Source organism: Oncorhynchus mykiss, chromosome 23, assembly GCF_013265735.2.
Source record: "Oncorhynchus mykiss isolate Arlee chromosome 23, USDA_OmykA_1.1, whole genome shotgun sequence".
NCBI lineage: Eukaryota > Metazoa > Chordata > Actinopteri > Salmoniformes > Salmonidae > Oncorhynchus > Oncorhynchus mykiss.
This window is the reverse complement of record NC_048587.1, coordinates 29180260-29200833: the sequence shown is the minus strand read 5'-3', so window position 1 is coordinate 29200833 and position 20574 is coordinate 29180260. Positions and strand designations below refer to the sequence as shown.

At 41.5% G+C, this 20574-nt stretch overlaps 1 protein-coding gene across 2 annotated transcripts in view; it reads left to right on the top strand.

The window, feature by feature from the left end:
• Positions 1-20574, top strand: part of LOC110502554 (pro-neuregulin-3, membrane-bound isoform) — a 511715-nt gene that overhangs the window by 431927 nt on the left and 59214 nt on the right. Inside the window, exon 4 of one of the 2 annotated variants that reach the window (XM_021580674.2) lies at positions 14008-14031. In XM_021580674.2, coding sequence (XP_021436349.2) covers positions 14008-14031 — 24 coding nt within the window. Of the gene's footprint in view, positions 1-14004; positions 14032-20574 lie in introns of both variants that reach the window. The other variant, XM_021580673.2, reaches the window with a different exon arrangement.

Genomic DNA, 20574 nt, shown 5'->3' with positions numbered 1-20574 from the left:
CCATGGAAGGCAGTTGGAGTTTACTCGCTCGCCTCCGGATTCTCATAAGGATGCCCGATCTGCGGCCCCTTTTTCGGTGTCTTTACTTCATGCAAAAGACGTGGATCTGGGCCTGTTCCTGTGAAAGCAGGATATCCTTCTCATCGGACTCGTTAAAATGTTGAGTTTCTTCCAGTCCGCGGCGAGTAATCGCTTTTCTGATGTCCAGAAGTTATTTTCGGTTATAAGAGACGGTAGCAACAACATTATGTACACAATAATAAAAAATAATAAGTTATACAAAACACAAAATAATTACAAAAAAGTACAATTGGTTGGTAGAATGTAAAACGTCATGTTTTTCGGGGCCATCTTTACCATATGGTAGCAGAATGAACAGTCTATGGCTTGGGTGTCTGTGGTCTTTGACAATTTTCCGGGCCTTCCTCTGACACAACCTAGTAGAGAGGTCCTGGATTGCAGGGAGCTTGGCCCCAGTGATGTACGTGTGTGTGTGTTTGTGCATGAGCGTGTGCGGATGTGTTTTGCTTTACTGCTGTTATGGCTGAGAGATTTACTCTGACTCCACTAGCAGTCCCCCCAAATGTACCACCCTTTGTGGGGGTACAGATACAGTACAAAGGTGTAGAGTATAGTACATCTCACTTACTCCTACCAGTTTCCCTATACTCGCTTCAAGGGCCTCCTAGGTCATGTGCACTGTATTATTACTGGTAAATATTACTACGCACCTTGCAGTACTTGTAATTGTGGTTGAAATGGTGGTACGGTAGTGATGAAGTGTCTATACAGTATTCGGAATTGCAGAAGAAGCATATTGGTATAGCAGGAGGCTAATTAATTCAGTATTTTAATGACACCAAATACAAATGTGATTGTATGGGTATTCACAGAGGGCAAGTAAAGACAATGGAAAATAAATGCCTCTTGCTGATTATTGAGGATAATGCACTGCCATTAACTTGCCACTTCAAACAAGCACAGTTACACACATCCTGCACATAGAGACAATCTGGCAATCTGGCTGTGCCAGTGGGTTTGACACTGTCTGTGTGTGTAAGTGGTAGCAGGGGCTCAGTGAATGGTTGAAGCTGGGGGTAGATCCCCATTGCAGAGACACTGGTCTCAGTGGGCTTAATTTACTGCTCCTCGCCTCAGCCGGTCACAAAGAAGCACAGCCTTCAAAATGGTTGTCTCTTGTAGCCTTATCTGCTGCAGCTGAGACTGGGAAAGTGATGGAGACTATGTGGGATTGTGATTCTATAGCAAAGGAGCATGCACTTTCTGAACTCAAAACCTGCCTCTTCCCCCCTCACAGTGGAACTTGCTATTTATATGTATGTAGTGCTGGGTCAGCTCCACTGTTTATTACCACATTTGCAAATGGGTGAGAATGAAAGACACATTTTTCATTTGCATCTCAGGAGAGTGGGGTTGTGGTGGGTTCAGGCAGTGCACTCTGAGACACAGGGTTACTATACCTGCTACTCTACTGGGACCCTTTTTTCAAACTCTATATTTGTACAGTGCTTTCCAGCAAAGAGAGACCTCAGCAGTAGAGAAACTAGCTGACTAATGTAATGTGAGAGAATAAAGACACTCAGGCGTGCGTGTGCATGCGTGCGTGCCTGCGTGCGTGCCTGTGTGTACACGTACGCACTATTGTCATTTATTAAATGAACTTTCACTACTTAATCTAGTAAATGATGAACATTAATGTCATCGCTTCTGTTATAATAATTTATACCGTGACTATTACCATTGCCTATTACTAATAGCCACATTAGCACACTGATTTGGCAGTGTGCTAATATTTTCCTCCTAGGGTTGTAAAGGTATCGCATTCAGACAAAATAGTCTTCTTATTCCCTCTACCAATAGCCTATCATAGGTAACAGGGCAGATGTGCCACATGTGAACAACCCACTGTTAACAATATGTGCCAACCTTGCCTCGTGCCATACAAAACAGTGGTCTAGTTACTTTAGACAGGAACAAAAGAAAGGAGGTTGGTCGGGAAGATAGGTAATTGTATTCCACCGCCGTCTAGCAATCCGAAGGTTGTGTGTTAGAGTCACGCTGGGGACAACTGTAGGATTTTATTTAACCCTTATTCTAAAAATAACCTATTTCACCTAACCTGCTATGTAAATTCTCTTAACCTTTGTAATTTTAGTTCTCATAACCTTTTACATAAATGATTAGTTCCCCTAACCACCAATGTAAATTCTGCCTGTAATTTGTCCTTTGTTCTTATGGTGCAACAAGCAACCTGGTCTCAGAGAAAGACATATACAGTGGCTTGTGATAGTATTCACCCCCGTTGACATTTTTCCAATTTTGTTGCCTTACAACCTGGAATTAAAATAGATTTTTTGGTGGTTTATATCATTTGATTTACACAACATGCCTACCACTTTGAAGATGCAAAATATTAATTGTGAAACAAATAAGAAATAAGACAAAAAAAACAGAAAACTTGAGCGTGCATAATTATTCACCCCCCATAGTCAATACTTTGTAGAGCCACCTTTTACAGCAATTACAGCTGCAAGTCTCTTGGGGAATGTCTCTATAAGCTTGGCACATCTAGCCACTGGGTTTTTGCCCATTCTTCAAGGCAAAACTGCTCCAGCTCCTTCAAGTTGGATGGGTTCCACTGGTGTACAGCAATCTTTAAGTCATACCACAGATTCTCAATTGGATTGAGGTCTGGGCTTTGACCAGGTCATTCCAAGACATTTCAATGTTTCCCCTTAACCCCCTCGAATTGTTGCTTTAGCAGTATGCTTATGGTCATTGTCCTGCTGGAAGGTGAACCTCCGTCCCAGTCTCAAATCTCTGGAAGACTGAAACAGGTTTCCCTTAAGAATTTCCCTGTATTTGGCGCCATCCATCATTCCTTCAATTCTGACCAGTTTCCCAGACCCTGCCGATGAAAAACATCCCTACAGCATGGGATGGTGTTCTCAAGGTGATGAGAAGTATTGGGTTTGCGCCAGACATAGTGTTTTCCTTGATGGCCAAAGAGCTCAATTTTAGTCTCATCCGACCAGAGTACCTTCTTCCATATGTTTGGGGAGTCTCCCACATGCCTTTTGGTGAACACCAAATGTGTTTTCTTATTTTTTTCTGGTCACTCTGTCATAAAGTCCAGCTCTGTGGAGTGTACAGCTTAAAGTGGTCCTATGGACAGATACTCCAATCTCCGCTGTGGAGCTTTGCAGCTCCTTCAGGGTTATCTTTGGTCTCTTTGTTGCCTCTCTGATTAATGCCCTCCTTGCCTGGTCCATGTGTTTTGGTGGGCGGCCCTCTCTTGGCAGGTTTGTTGTGGTGCCCTATTCTTTCCATTTTTTGATAATGGATTTAATGGTGCTCTGTGGGATGTTCAAAGTTTTGTATATTTTTTTATAACCCAACCTTGACCTGTACTTCTCCATAACTTTGTCCCTGACCTGTTTGGGGAGCTACTTGGTCTTCATAGTACCTCTTGCTTGGTGGTGCCCCTTGCTTTGTGGTGTTGCAGACTCTGGGGCCTTTCAGAACAGGTGTATATATATTGAGATCATGTGACAGATCATTGCAGACAGGTGGACTTTATTTAACTAATTATGTGACTTCTGAAGGTAATTAGTTGAACTTGATCTTATTTAAGGGCTTCATAGAAAAGGGGGTGAATACATATGCATGTCACAATCGCCTGGAGTGGTGGGTGCAGAGTCAATTGCACAGAGCAGAGGATACTGGGGAAAAGCGTCTTCATTGGGATTCCCACAAGAACGCCAAAAACCATAGGCGATAAACAGACAGAAAAATAGTCCGACCCATCACAGGGCACAAACGGACAGGAGCACAAACACACACACCCCAACTAACAGAAAATAATCCCGCATGAACATAGGCGGGCCTAACAGGCTTAAATAGATATACATCGAGAAACAACATAAGGGACAGGCAACCAATAAGACCAAATTAACAGAAAAGGAAAAAGGATCGGTGGCGGCTAGTAGACCGGCGACGACGACCGCCGAGCGCCTCCCAAACAACCAGGGGAGCCACCTTTGGTGGGAGTCGTGACGATGCACTCACCGCTTTTCAGAGTTTTTTTAAACAAGTAATTTTTTTCATTTCACTTCACCAATTTTAACTATTTTGGTTATGTCCATTACATGAAATCCAAATAAAAATCTATTTAAATTACAGGTTGTAATGCAACAAAATAGCAAAAACCCCAAGGGGTGAGAATACTTTTTGTAAGGCACTGTAATACCATGCGTACGCCAAGACATATTGTGCTGTATGTTAAGGTACGTCATCCAATTCGTATGCTATTGTATGACCGGGTAAATTTGTATGATATTGTACAACCGCTATTCAATTCATAATGTAACCTAACATAATATATTATACTAAATGGAGTGTCACAGATTCACAGTACGTAGATAATAATACAAATTGCCCTTAGACCACATTGTGCATGCATATGTGTTAGTATGTGTGATCCCAATCATGTCTCGTTGTCATGGATCCCTTTTGAGTTGATAACATCTAAAACAGCAGTACATTGAGACACAGCACATGATGTAGAAAACTGATGTAGCTACATTGTGTGCCTATCTTTCTGAGTACGTACATGTGGAGCCTAGCTGGTGGAGCATGACGCTTGCAACGCCAGGGTTGCGGGTTTGATTCCCATGGGGGACATGCACTCGCATGCACTCGCATGCACTCGCTCTGGATGAGAGTGTTTGCTAAATGACTGAAATGTAAATGACAGTTCATCAGTCATTATTAACTTATTTCCAGTTAAGGTGCTTTGAGTCAGTATTGCAGAATGACACTTCTGATTGGACGACGTGAGCCTTACACCGACACACACAACCGAACACAGCAGAGTAGCACAACCACTCTGTCCTCCTCCTGCTTCAACACATGTGTATAATTGTCTGCCTAACCAAGCGCTCTCTCCTTCCCCATCATAGAGAATTGTCCCCAGATCCTTTATTTAGAGGACGACCAACCCATGGCCAATGAGACAGAATCTCAGCACTGTCAGCATCAAGACCTGACTCACATCCTGTAGCACTGACTCCTATAACCGTTAACCTGAGGGGGAAAACTGCTGTGTTACACTGGCAAACTAAGATGATGAGGGCCACAATATTGTTAGTAATTTGAATGGATGGATTAGAGTTTGGGGAAAGACTATGTTCGTGGAGGGGGGTTGTGGTTCTTAACGTCCTATTGACTTCCCCTTCAAATTCAGCAGCAACTTACTCTAGATTCACACTCATTACTATCTATCCAAAATGTAATGTGTATATCACAAAAATGATATATATATATTGCGTATAAATGTACCATATTTGTAAAAAAAATATATATAAAATGTATGTGTAATAAAATAAATAAATAAAATATATATATATACAGTGCATTCTGAAAGTATTCAGACCCCTAGACTTCTTCCACATTGTGTTATGTTACAGCCTTATTCTAAAATTGATTCAATAATTTTTCCCCCTCTTCAGTCTACACACAATACCCCATAATGACAAAGCAAAAAAAGGTGTTTTAGACATTTTTGCAAATGCATAAAAAATGTAAAACTTTAATATCACATTTCTATAAGTATATAGACCCTTTGCTCAGTAGTTTGTTGAAGCACCTTTGGCAGCGATTACAGCCAAGTCTTCTTGGGTATGACACTACAAGCTTGGCACACCTGTATTTAGGGACTTTCTCCCATTCTTCTCTACAGATCCTCTCAAGCTCTATCAGGTTGGATGGAGACATCGCTGCACAGCTATTTTCAGGTCTCTCCAGAGATGTTCAATCGGGTTACTGCCACAACCATGCTTCACCATAGGGATGGTGCCTGGTTTCCTCCAGGTGTGACACTTGGCATTCAGCCCAAAGAGTTCAATCTTGTTTTCATCAGACTAGAGAATTTTTTCTCATGGTCTGAGAGTCCTTTAGGTGCCTTTTGGCAAACTCCAAGCGGGATTGCCTTTTACTGAGGAGTGCCTAACATCTGGCCACTACCATAAAGGCCTGATTGGTGGAGTGCTGCAGACATGGTTGTCCTTCTGGAAGTTTCTCCCATCTCCACAGTGGAACTCTGGAGCTCTGTCAGAGTGACCACCGGGTTCTTGGTCACCTCCCTGACCAAGGCCCTTCTCCCCCGATTGCTCAGTTGGGCCAGCTCTATGAAGAGTCTTGGTGGTTCCAAACGTCTTCTATTTAAGAATGATGGAGACCACTGTGTTCTTGGGGACCTTCAATGTTGCAGAAATGTTTTGGTTCCCTTCCGCAGATCTGTGCCTCTACAAAATCCTGTCTTGGAGCTCTATGGACAATTCCTTTGACCTCATGGCTTGGTTTTTGCTCTGACATGCACTGTCAACTGTGGGACCTTAACTAGACAGGTGTGTGCCTTTCTAAATCATGTCCAATCAATTGAATTTACCACAAGGGGACTCCAATCAAGTTGTAGTAAGGATGATCAATGGATACTTTGTGCACCTGAGCTCAATTTCGAGTCTCATAGCAAAGGGTCTAAGTAGTTATGTAAGGTATCAGTTTATTTATTTTTTTATACATTTGCAAAAATATCTGAAAACCTGTTTTCACTTAGTCATTATTGGGTACTGTGTGTAGATTGATAGGAAACAAATTAATGTAATACATTTTAGAACAAAGCTGTAACGTAATGAGAAAAAAATGAGAAAAACTCAAGGGATCTGAATACTTTCCGAAGGCACTGTATATAAAACAAAGTCACTTTTGTCCTCTGACAAATTGGGTCAGAACATTTTTATATAAAATAATAATTGCATATGCTCCTGGGACAAAATGTGACAGAAGTTTCAAAGGATGTGGACGCACTGTAGAATACATAGGTCTCAAAGCCTGAGTTAGGGTTTGACTTATTTATGATGTGGGGAATGGGTGTCAGAGAGATTCTGGCAAAACAAGGTGTGTGCAGGCTCTCAGGCGGACCAGGTTCCCATAGCAACACCTCCAGACACAACAGAGAAATAGATTGAAACAGAGAGAGACATAGGCAAGGACATGCTAGCCTCCAGGCATCAGTACAGGGCTAGTCTCAACGACCCGCACAATGGCGTCAGAAACCTTGACAGAGAGAGAGAATGGATGTGCGTGTGTGAAAGAGAAATAGTCAAAGCCAATGTGTTTCTTTAATCTAGTCTATCCATCTTTAATCTCAGAAGATATTTTTTTACCTCAGAGTGACGTCATAAACTAGAGTATTACCCCGGATCACCTGTCAATTCAAGTAATTTCAGCTTATAAGAGGAGGCTGTCTGTCAACACATTGACTTTTTTGCTAGAAATTAGAACACTTCAATTGAAAACAGTTTTGTGTCAAAAACTATATATTCGTACCACTTGTATTCTGAAAATCTTAACATGATGCAATCCCTCAGCATGTGGATACAGTAATTTATTTTGTCAGACAGAATAAGAGAGTCAGGGCTAGAGTTTTCCCTTGCTGATAGCAACTCTATAAACTCGAAAGATTCACAGTCTGCGGACAATAGAGGAAGGTTATAGACTTGGAGAAAGTCAGCTGTCTCACTTTCACCTGACGAGAACTCATACTCAAGAAGTATTCACCTCTCAAAGGTAAAACGGTAAAACACAACTTCCCAGGAACTGCACTCTGAATATGTAGTAACCTATTTGATGGAACCATATCAAAGAGGGGGGGGGGGCATCCAAAATACAAAAGTTATGAAAGAAGCAGAATCCATTTATCCTGCTAGAGTAGACAATGACATCTGAAGTTTCAAGCTCAAGGGTGCAACAGAGGCTTTGCCTGACCTGAGATCTAAACCAGAGAAGTTGTGACTTTAGCAGATCACTTCTCTCTAACCGAAGTCAACTGAGAATGCGGGGCAGCCTCTGGAATTATTAAGTACAGTTGTTGAAATGACTGTACAGCAAATCTTCATCACTATGGGCAGAAGGGCAATTCACAGGTAATGATGTAGTCTAAGAGATGGAATTTGCTTGTTCCTCGTGTTTGCTATTCTTAATTACAGTTCAGGTAATAAACTTTAAACACCTTTGCAAGTAGACATAGGGACTTTCTCTAGATATGATTGCCATTAGAAGACAATTATAGTGAATCGTTAGAATTAATTCCTGATAAAAAATAAACTGGTAGTTTACTGCTAAATACTTTCCTTTTCCTGCATTTGTACTTCAGCATTCTTTCACCACGTCATAGGGTTCACCACAAAGGCTTGACCTTGACAGGCTACTCTGGCTACCTTGGTGGATGGGGGAAGCAGTAACAAGAAGAAACATTTGGAAAATGCAACTGCAACATGGGACAACATGTCAGCCAACCAGGGCTCAAACCCATCACAGAGGGGCTTTTTCCAAGAAGATCCGCTTTAGGGAGTCTGTATTTTGATGCTGTTTTCTGGGCTATTTTAGTGGCTTTTGCCTAAGTACACATTAACCTGCATACAGGTGGACGGGCTATGTTGGCATGGTGAGTGATGTTCTTCAGGGAGACGTGGAGTGGAAGGGAAGCAGGATTACCTGCTGTCACAGGTACCCCACCGGCTGCACCTGCCTTTCCGTCTGGCCACAATCAAACAGACACCATTGTAAACACTGCCATATTGTTCTACCTGGGGCTCCGCGTCGTCCCGCCCACACTGGTACAGGGGAGATGTAATTCGCAAATGTCACCTCCAGTTGAATAACAAAGTTAACTTTTCTTCTGCCTCAGACACTACGGTGTAGAATACATGACATTGATATAATAAAGATTTTTGAAAAATATAGATTATTTTTCCCTTTGTTATGGCTGCTATGGTTACCGTGTAGGACCATTCTTATACTACTCGCTTCTCACACTGTTAAAGCGCACCTAGTTTAGATTTGTACAGCATGTTCTACAGCTCTCAGTTCAGTTCAAAGTGGGTGAATGGTGCTGCCTGTTGCCTTACTGCCACACCTCTGGATTTAGATGAATGTTGCTGTACACATTTGTTATTTTCAAACTTAAACACTAGGCCACAGGCAATGACAGATCATGAATAACCTTAGTTCATGAAAAACTAAAAATGTATCCATATAGGGCAGCAGTACAGTTTTCCCATTCTCTCTATTCACAGGTACAATACAGTACATCGACAGTATTTTCGTAGAATACATATTCTGTTGTGTTCCTCTCCCGTCCACTGTGTATTAAAGGGAGAGATGGAGAGGTCTCCTCATTAGTGTTCAATGGATCTGACGCACCACTGCATCCTTTAATTTCCCCTGTCTACATCTCATTATCTCCCAAACTCAGAGCAATAACCAACCACATTTTCAGAGAGTTAACAAAATACTTTATTTACATAAGTATTCACACCTTTTGCTATGAGAGTCGAAATTGAGCTCGGGTGCACACAGTATCCGTTGATCATCATTGAGATGTTTCTACAACTTGATTGGAGTCCACCTGTGGTAAATGTGATTGTTTAGACATGATTTGGAAAGGCACACACCTGTTTATCTAAGGTCCCATAGTTGACAGTGCATGTCAGGGCAAAAAACAAGTCCTAAGGTTGAAGGAATTGTCTGAGACAGGACTGTGTCAAGGCACAGATCTGGGGAAGGTACCAAAATAGTTCTGCAGCATTGATGGTCCCCAAGAACAGTGGCCTCCATCATTCTTAAATGGAAGAAGTTTGGAAACAACAATACTCTTCCTAGAGCTGGCCAACTGGCCAAACTGAGCAATCATGGTGGAAAACCCGATTGTCACTCTGACAGAGCTCCAGAGTTGCTCTGTGGAGCTGGCAGAACCTTCCAGATGGACAACCATGTCTGCAGCACTCCACCAATCAGGCCTTTGTGGTAGAGTGGCCAGATGGAAGCCACTCCTCAGTAAAAGGTCAATAACAGCTACTTGGGGTTTGCCAAAAGGCACCTAAAGGACTCAGACTATGAGAAACAAGTTTCTCTAGTCTGATGAAACCAAGGTTGAACTCTTTGGCCTGAATGCCAAGCGTCACATCTGGAGGTAACCTGGCACCCTCTCTACAGAGAAACATGGTGGTGGCAGCATCATGCTGTGGGAATGTTTTTCAGCGGCAGGGACTGGGAGACTAGTCAGGATCGAGGGAAAGATGAACGGAAAGTACAGGGAGATCCTTGATGAAAATCTGCTCTAGAGCGCTCAGGACCTCAGACTGGGGTGAAGGTTCACCTTCCAATAGGATAACGACCCTAAGCACTGTTGTAACGTTGTATTGATTAATGTGACGACTGCTGTTCATCGAATGATTTCCCAAATTAACTCAAAGAATATCAGAAAATTGATTTCACAGCAGTCGCTAATTAATTAATTTTCTCTACAGTCTCATTCAGAACGTTGCATAATCCGGGAATCTGCAAAAACCTGTACCACACCAATTGAGTTGATTATTAATTTCCTAACAAACTAAAATGATAATATAAGATACGCATACACAAACACACAGTCTAGGCTATTGTTTAGAACTTAGTACAATGAAACGGTTGGTGGGCTAACACAATATGACACGTGTTACACAAAATGGGAATTTCAAAAGAGAAAGAGTACACGAGAGAAAAGCACACTACATTTGTAAACTATGCTTAGTTTAACCCTAACCTTGCCCTGAACTGCTGCTCTTATGGGTCAGAATATAATGATGTAATTATGTGTCGAAGGTCTCCAATGGACCGGGTTGGCGGCACATCTTTGGTTACCGGGTGTAACTCTCTGTTTGTCCTCACAATGTCAGTGTCCTTTCTCTTAGTGGTCTGTTTCCTCACCCTTGTTCTGAAAGATGGGTCTTCTGAGGAAGGCTAATCACCCCTGTAGATGGTTCCAGCGTGGGAATGAAAACAGTGTAGACACATGTTTCCTTGAAGAGTGGTAACTGGGTGTTCCTGCTTGAATTCACCCTCTTAGACACAGCTACTCATCCGTAGCATAGATTTTAAAAGGTTCCTTCTTCTTCAAACTTCTTCAAACTCGTGTTGCATTTTGGGGTTACAACTAATTGGACCTTGGCTGCAGCTCGTGGTCACTTAGTCATAATGTTAATTCTTAACTCACATGTTTTATACCAGAAATGGGTGTTTCCTCCTTTAGGGCAAGTTCTCTGGGTGTAACTAGTTACACCTAGTTAGTTTTCCACACAATGTACAGTTTGCAAACATCAAGTACATATTGTGAATACTCTTCAAGTTACAATGTTTTCATTATAACGTTGTCATTTAACTTTTAATAACATGACAAAAAACAACCTTCATTTTCATATTCCATCTATCGTCATTACTACCATTTTGGCTGAAGAAACATAACATTTTGGCTGAAGAAACATAAAGTCCATTTATTGCATGTTACTGTTCAGAGGTAGGTTCTCCATAGGCCCATCATACATTCCATTCCTCCATATAAGAGGACAAAGGGATTTTGTCTGCTGCCTTAAGATTTTCAATGGGCGGGAGGTGTCATGCAGGTGTAGAAGCACAGTGGCTACTAAAAACTCCATAGAAAGTCAGGAACCTTGGAAGACATGCTAGAGAGGAACCAGGCTCGGAGTGGTGTCCTGTCCTCTTCTGGCTGTGCTGGGCGGAGATTATAAGAGTACATGGCCATTAACCTGTCTACGATATTGGTTCCCAATTGGGGATCAACCCTCCCACGTGCAGCTGAAACGGTGGCGCATGGAACACAAAAATATTCTTAAAAATATTTAACCACACATTAACAAGTCCAATAGCTCAAATGAAAGATAAACATCTTGTTCATCTAGCCAGCAAGTCAGATTTCTAAAATGTTTTACGGCGAAAACATAGCACATATATATGTAAAACCACCACCAGACACAGCTCATTTCAATAGCCAAAACATGCAATCAACAAACGCAGGATTAAAAAATAAATCGCTCACTAACCTTTTGAAAATCTTCATCAGATGACAGTAATATGACATATTACACAGTACATATTTTTTTTTTTTCAATAATATGCCATTTATATCCATAAATGTCCATTTACAGTGAGTTCACCTTCAGAAATTACTCAAAAATGCCCGCAGGAAATCTATGTAGCGCGGCAAGATAACGTAAATAGACATCATAAACTTTGACTAAATATACATGTTCTACATATAGTTAGAAAGATACACTGCTTCTTTATGCAACCGCTGTGTTAGATTTATTTTTAACGTTACAGAAATCGCACACTATTCCATATGCTGAGACAGCGCTCAGTTCCAAGCTACATTTCCACGTAATGTTGGAGTCAACAGAAACACAGATTTAAGCATAAATATTCCCTTACCTTCGATGGTCTTCGTTCAGAATGTTCTGGAAGGCTTCATACTTACCCAATACATCGTTTGGTTTCAAGTCTTGCGTCTTTGTATTAGCTACTGCTAATAACATCAGCTGAAATGCACCCAAAACGTCCTCTGGTCCGGATAAGTTGCGCATCAAAACTTCAAAATTACACATTATATGTCGACTAAACAGGTCAAACTAAGTGCAGAAGCAAGCTTTATGATGTTTTAGACGTGCAAAACAAACTTCAATTCAATCGGCCATCGTCTGCCCTTCTCTTGAGTGCTGGAAACAAAGGAATGGCTGGGACCAATTCGCGCCCATACGCACAGCCTATTCTCTCGTGGCACGCACTAATTTCACTCCCATAGGGTCAATTCTCGCGGGATTTGAACGGTTTGAAGCTCTAATGAAAGAGGACATCTAGCGGAAGAGATAGAAAGTGTCCCCAGAATCATAGCTGGTTGGGAAGGGTGGGGGCCATGACGTCAAAGTTGCTCCAACTTTCATGGCCACAAAAACTAGTTTGGAAGAATGCCTGCCCTGTGAGTTCTGCTATACTTACAGACATAATTCCAACGGTTTTAGAATCTTTAGAGTGTTTTCTATCCAATAATAATTTTTATTTGCATATATTAACAATTTTTGACAGATTTTTTTTCCAGTTTACTAGGGGTACCCAATCTCTCCAAAGGGGGCGTATGTCTGCCATATCCTTAACAGGTTTTAAGGCCCGATCGTTCTTCAAGATGTTGAAAAGTTCATAGATTACCAGCACGTTCAAATAAAAATCACAGCGGTTGTAGAGATTGTGTAACAGGTCAGCACCTCAGGACTAAATGTCAGTGGGTTTTCATAGCTGAGCATTCAGAGGTTGAGACAGCAGTAGTGGTAGAGAGAGAGAGGGACAGAGGGAGAGAGAGGGTCAAAAACAGCATGTCTGGGACAAAGTAGCACGTCCTGTGAACAGGTCAGGGTTCCATAGCCGTAGGCAGAACAGTTGAAACTGGAGCTGCAGCATGACAAGTAGCACGTCCGGTGAACAGGTCAGGATACCATAGTCACATGCAAAACAGCCCGAATCTGGATCAGCAGCATGACCAGGTGGACTGGGGACAGCCAGGAGTCATCAGGACAGGTAGTTCTGAGGCATGGTCTTAGGGCTCAAGTCCTGAGAGAGAAAGAGAGAGAGAGAGCGAGAGAGAGAGAGAGAGAGATCTGTAATAGAATACACGTCTTGAGGAGGAGGATTACCAAGATGTCTTGAGGAGGATTACCAAGATGGCTGCGCTGTGGCTTCAATACAGTGCACATTGTTAGTCATCCAGGGTTTATACATGTCATTGACTAGACCTCAACTCTTGCACGGTGTGTTTTTTGAGCATGGACAATGAGCCACAGTCTCTTGGTGCAGTCATGCTAAGTGTCAGCTCCGATTATGCCCAGAGCATGCGTCTACTGAAGTTATATGATGTGAATACAGAAGGCTATGGAGCTTCCTTACATGAAACAACAACAAGTCACAGACATTGTTAATATATGCTGTGACAGGATGTTAAAGTGCATTGTTTCTAATAGCTTTATCTCTGTTTCTCTCCCTCCCTCCCTCCATTGTCCCTGTCTCCCCTCCTCTCTTCTCTTCTCTTCACCGGAACAGCAGATCACTTGGGCATTGAGTTTATGGGTAAGAAAGCTTCTTTTTTTTTAACTGCTATGAGTCCTGTTAAATGAAATCAGGTTGTGCAACCACGAGATGTGTATGATGTTTATGATCCATACTGGTATGACGTGCATACCCTTCAGGTTTGTTAGTTTGTTTTTCACCTTTTTAATTATAAATCAAATTTCTATTTTATACATAACTTAGTTCGTTTTGATGGGAACTTTTCACTATCCCATAATGTATGTAATGTAATTCAGAGAACAGGGAGGCAATTTCCTTTACACAGAGGGATATGGCAACTCCCCTTCCTCTCTCTCTCTCGTCTCCTTGGAAACGGCAGAGAACAGAGAGGCAGGAGACAGTGAGGGAGATTTATTACTGTTGGCACAGTAACTACCAGCATCCTTGCACACTGACACTGCCTGTACGTGTGTCTGTAGGGTCTTGCCGGGAGAGTGTGTCCCCATTCTGCCAGCCTCTCTCCGTTTGGCACATCAGCTGTAGTTAATGACGATGTACTGTGAGACATTGTTAATAACTCTCCTTCTTAGAAACACATGACCATAGATACCTGGGAAATATCGATATCTACCCACAAATGATCAACCATCAGGTGCATTATTCATATATATTTTATTTATTTAACCTGATAAGTCAGCTAAAGAACAAATTCTTATTTACAATGGCTGCCTACACCGGCCAAATCCAGAAGACACTGGGCCAATTGTGCTCCACCTTACGGGACTCCCAAGCCTGGATTCTCACCAGGGTGTCTGTAATTACGCCTCAAGCACTGAGATGCAGTGCCTTAGACTGCTGTGCCACTCGGGAGACTCTATATTCAGTGTGGTCTGGAATGATTGGATCTTCCAGATTAGCAACAAATTTAAATAAAATACAAATACTATGTTGCATAATTGTACAATAAAAAAAAATGAAAATGTTATTATTGTGTGCCAATACAATTACGCAGATAAATATATTTTGTTTAACAAGTAATGAAAACAAATATTGTATCCCCTGTGTTGTATCCCCAGTGTTGTTATCCCCTTGTGAGGATAACGACACTGAGCCTTTTTCTAAAATGTTTTATGAGATTGGAGAACTCATTGGGAGAGATCTTAGACCATTCCTTCCTACTGTAAGGTTCTGTATTTATTTTCTAAGTCAACCTTGTGTTCTGTTTTGTTGTATTCTTGGACGTAGCTCTGTCTTTCATTTTTGTTAATTGATTTCACCTGTGTTGGTTACTCACCTGGTCTCATCAGCTCCTTATTTAGTTCAGTTCATTCTGTTTGTGCCTTTGTGAGGTATTGTTCATTTTGACTCTACTAAGCCTTTTCCTAGCTCGTTTGTGAGAACCAGTTATAGCCTTCAGTCCTAGTTTTGATTCACCTGCCTGTTTGCCTACCTGTGTATGACCGCTGCCTGCCTGTGACCACGATTCCTGCCTTCTGCGAAGGCACATTAAACACCTGCAGCGCTCTGCGGGTGAATCTAAACCTTTTTCTCCCTGAGTATTCATTACGCTATCCTTCGTCTGCGCTTATGGACTGCACTCTTCAATGCAAACCACCGGTTTTCAATGGGGTTCAATTCCGGAGATGTTTTGTGGTCAATTTCATTTGTGGATTTGGATGTGTGCCTTCTGTTGTTGTCTTGCTGGAAGATCAACTTACGGCCAAGTTTCAGCCTCCTGGCAGAGGCATCCAGGTTTTTGTATAAAATATCCTGGTACTGGGTAAAGCTCATGATGCCATTGACGTTAACATGGGCCCCAGGACCAGTGGTAGCAATATAGCTCTATAACATCAAAGATCCACCACCATATTTTACAGGAGGCATGGTGTTATTTTCTGCTCCTGCATTCTCATTGCAACGCCAAACCTACTGCTAGTGTGCATGGCCAAAGAGCTCTATTTTCATGTCGTCTGACCAAAGCACTAGTTCCAATCCAAGTGCCAATGCAATGTAGAAAACTCCAGACATTTACATTTGTTGGATGACATGAAAATAGAGCTTTTTGGTAACATGACAATGTATGCACACATAAGTCGCATATGTTATATCAAACTTACTTTCAAAGATTGTGTTTTTATGGTTGTGTAAAAATGCCAGGGCTTACAGTGTATTTATTTATCAGCTGCTAATATTAAGTATTGCTCTGCTATAAAAACAGGGGAGTCTACCTTCATGATTAAAAAAACTAACTGCGGGAAAGAGCCCTCAATTTGCGATTCGCTGTATTTATTTCCCTGCTCCTGTTCTTCCCCATGTGATAATAGCCATTCTAAATCGAAGCAAAGTTGTCGCATCATGCAGCCCACATCTTTTTTGATTTTTAAGGTTTGTATCATTCACAACTAAAGTTGACAAATAACTCAACCTAGCGTATAGCACCTCTTTCAAATGATCACTTTTTCACTCAACATACCATACCTACCTACTCATATCCGCACTAGTTCCAGAATGGGAAAAATATTCTTGCTATTTTATTCAGCTAAGTTCAATTATATTCTTCTTACTATAAAATTATATAATGTAGAATAATGACATATCTTGTTAAATGCTAGTTAAATGAACTAGCATATGGCACATACAGCTGAAGTCCGAAGTTTACATACACCTTAGCCAAATACATTTAAACTCAGTTTTTCACAATTCCTGACATTTAATCCTAGTAAAAATTCCATATCTTAGGTCAGTTAGGATCACCAATTGATTTTAAGAATGTGATATGTCAGAATAATAGTAGAGAGAAGGAATTTTTCCAGCTTTAATTTCTTTCATCACTTTCCCAGTGGGTCAGAATTTTACGTATACTCAATTAGTATTTGGTAGCATTGCCTTTAAATTGTTTAACTTGTGTCAAAAGTTTCGGCTAGCCTTCCACAAGCTTCCCACAATAAATTGGGTGACTTTTGGCCCATTCCTCCTGACAGAGCTGATGTAACTGAGTCAGGTTTGTAGGCTTCATTCCTCACACGCTTTTTCAGTTCTGCCCACATATTTTCTATGGGATTGAGGTCACGGCTTTGTGGTGGCCACGCCAATACCTTGACTTTGTTGTCCTTAAGCCATTTTGCCACAACTTTGGAAGTATGCTTGGGGTCATTGTCCATTTGGAAGACCCATTTGCGAACAAGCTTTAAATTCCTGACTGATGTCTTGAGATGTTGATTCAATAAATCCACATAATTTTCTCCTTCATGATGCCATCTATTTTGTGAAGTGCACCAGACCCTCCTGCAGCAAAGCACCCCCACAACATGATGCTGCCACCCCCGTGCTTCATGGTTTGGATTGTGTTCTTCGGCTTGCAAGCCTCCTCCTTTTTCCTCCAAACATAACGATGGTCATTATGGCCAAGCAGTTCTATTTTTGTTTCATCAGAACAGAGGACATTTCTCCAAAAAGTATGATCTTTGTTTCCATGTGCAGTTACAAACCGTAGTCTGGCTTTTTAATGGCGGTTATGGAACAGTGTCTTCTTCTTTGCAGATTGGCCTTTCAGGTTTTGTCAATATAGGACTCATTTTACTGTGGATATAGATACTTTTGTACGTATTTCCTCCAGCATCTTCACAAAGTCCTTTGCTGTTGTTCTGGGATTGATTTGCAATTTTCGCACCAAAGTACGTTCATCTCTAGGAGACAGAACACGTCCCATTTCTGAGTCGTATGACGGCTGCGTGGTCCCATGTTGTTTATTCTTGCGTGCTATTGTTTGTACAGATGAACGTGGTACCTTCAGGCATTTGGAAATTGCTCCTAAGGATGAACCAGACTTGTGAAGGTCTAATATTGTTTTTCTGAGGTCTTGGCTGATTTCTTCTGATTTTCCCATGATGTCAATCAAAGAGGCACTGAGTTTGAAGGTAGTCCTTGATGTACATTCACAGGTACACCTCCAATTGACTCAAATTATGTCAATTAGCCTATCAGAAGCTTCTAAAGCCATGACATAATTTTCTGGAATTTTCCAATCTGTTTAAAGTCACAGTCATGTAAACATCTATCCCATTGGAATTGTGATACAGTGAATTATAAGTGAAATAATCTATCTGTAAACAACTTTTGGAAAAATTACTTGTGTCATGCACAAAGTAGATGTCCTAATTGACTTGCCAAAACTATAGTTTGCTAACAAGAAATTTGTGGAGTGGTTGAAAACGAGTTTTAATGTCTCCAACCTCAGTGTATGTAAACTTCTGACTTCAACTGTAGTTAGATGTGCTGTCCCTTGTTGCTGTAGTTAGAATAAATAATGGATTTATTGTGATGATGTATATTATATTGATTTATTACACTTTTTTGTCAATGTTCCAAAGGCGTGCATCAGCAGCTTGTTTACGTGTAGGCCTGGAGATGCTAAATGTGTTTGTTAATTGATGGTCAATTACCGTGAGACCGGCAGTCCTTTGCATGGCAATTATCAGCTGACAAAATGTAATGACTGCCTCAGCCCTAGTAACGACTGTATCTAATAACCAGGTATTACATAGCAATATAGGAAAAATGACTAGCATGATTGCTAACAATAATAACAACAACATAGTTGGTGTAAACATGTTCCCTAATATCATTCAATGAGGCTATACAAATGAGCAACATAAATAGCAAGTATTATACATAGAAATGACACTAGAGGTAACAATAGCCAATACTAATAACAACTTCAGCATATAACATAGTAATAGCTGCGTAGAGCTATACAAAGCCAAGCTAAACAACAACAACTTACTTTGTAGTCATGCATCCCATGTACATATACCAAAGCACGCCATGGATCTGTTTTGCCAGTGCAACGCTAGCTAGCATCTGGCCAATCAGAGGATGCATGACCAGTGCATGGCCAGAGTGTGGAGTGCATGGTGGACAGTCTGATTGGCTGGGACCACGAGCTGGAGGTGATGTTGATTCTCTCATGTGATGGGGAGAAAAGGTGAGGATGAGTGAGAGCTAGACTCTGTGGTGCAAGCCGGACAAATAAACAACACACGCTGGAAAATAGTCCTACAGTGCCCTCGGCAGGGGGATTCTGTAACATTTCCTTTCCAATCTAGTCCACTGCAATGCACTCTACTTAAAGGGGAATTTCACACTGGGGGAATCTAGGGATGTTTTCATCATGTCCGAGACATTTCTAGGACAGTAGGATGTGTTTCACACATAATTGCCCAAGAGGAAGGCAGGTCTGGGCATCAGGCGCTGAATGATACACCCTATAATGATGGGGGCGGGGGGGGGGGGCTACATGGTGACATTCAACCATTCAGGTCTCAATCGGAATATAGCGAAGAGGGTTCCAAACAAAGAGTTAACGTTAGAAGCTCAGGTAGCTAAGCCGATGCCACCTCCAAAAAAGGGCAGATGACAAATATGGTGCCTACCTAAGTTATTTTTCCTGCAAGCCACCTAGCTAGCAAACTTTAGCGTATCTACTGAAACCCATACTGTGTATTGCTGGCTAACATACTTCTGTGATACAATGGGGGGAAACCTAATTGTTTTTCTGTTTGAAGGGGACAGAGATACTGCAGCAAGAGAGAGAGAAAAAAAAGAATGAGGGAGTTCCAGATGAGAGGATATAAAAAGGGATGCAGAGGAACGGTGTGAGAAACCGAATGAGAGGGGCAGTGACAGTTGAAGGTAGAGAGAGATCTCAGGTAGATAAAAGAGGTGTTCTGCTCCAGGCCCTCCGTCAGTAGGGAGAGTAATAATGTTTGATTTTGTTGGCCAATAAAAAGTATTTGCTTGTCAACGCACGTCATTTCCTCAGCAGACTGCTACCTACGTCCACTGTGAGGCTTGCATTCCAACTGGCAGGACTGAAGAAGTGACATATTGCTTCATTGTGCATTTTTTTCTGTTTGCTTGGTTTGTTTTCTTGATCATGCATATGCAAGGGGCTCAAAGTGATAACTGGGAAGGGAATGTCATGTTGCTCTCTGGACCACAGCTTCACAATGGACACAGGAATGAGGAGGCAGCCTGGCGCCTACAGCTCTGCTATTGTCATTTTAATTACAATCACTCACACTGCATTTGCAAATCGAATGCTGTCTAAAAAGAGACCATGTGAAGAAAAAGAAAACAGAATTAGTGTGTGTGTGTGTGTGTGTGTGTGTGTGCGTGTGCGTGCGTGCTCACGTGCTTGTTTGTGTGAATGTATGTATTGAGGGGGTTATATTCTTTGATGTGATTCCTGGAGTGAGAGTGAAATATCAGTCTCCTCTGTCATTATCCAGTTAAAGGAAGTTATCTGCAAAATAGAGGAGTTGATACCATCCAAGGCCAAAGTCCCCTGCCCTGTATAACATGACCATCAAAGGCTTCACTGAGTGGAAAACAGAAATAGCACTGACTTTTGGACAGTCCTGTACGTGCACACTTGCATTATTTTATTATTTCCCCCCAACTTCTCTACTCCAAGGCATGGCAGGTCAAATAAACCATGTACTCACACTGATGTACTGCAGAAAATGCAAACTTGTAGAGTATTTAAGGTTTAAAAAGGCCTCTAAAGTTTGTAATTTCCACTTTAAAATGTCAGAATTGATT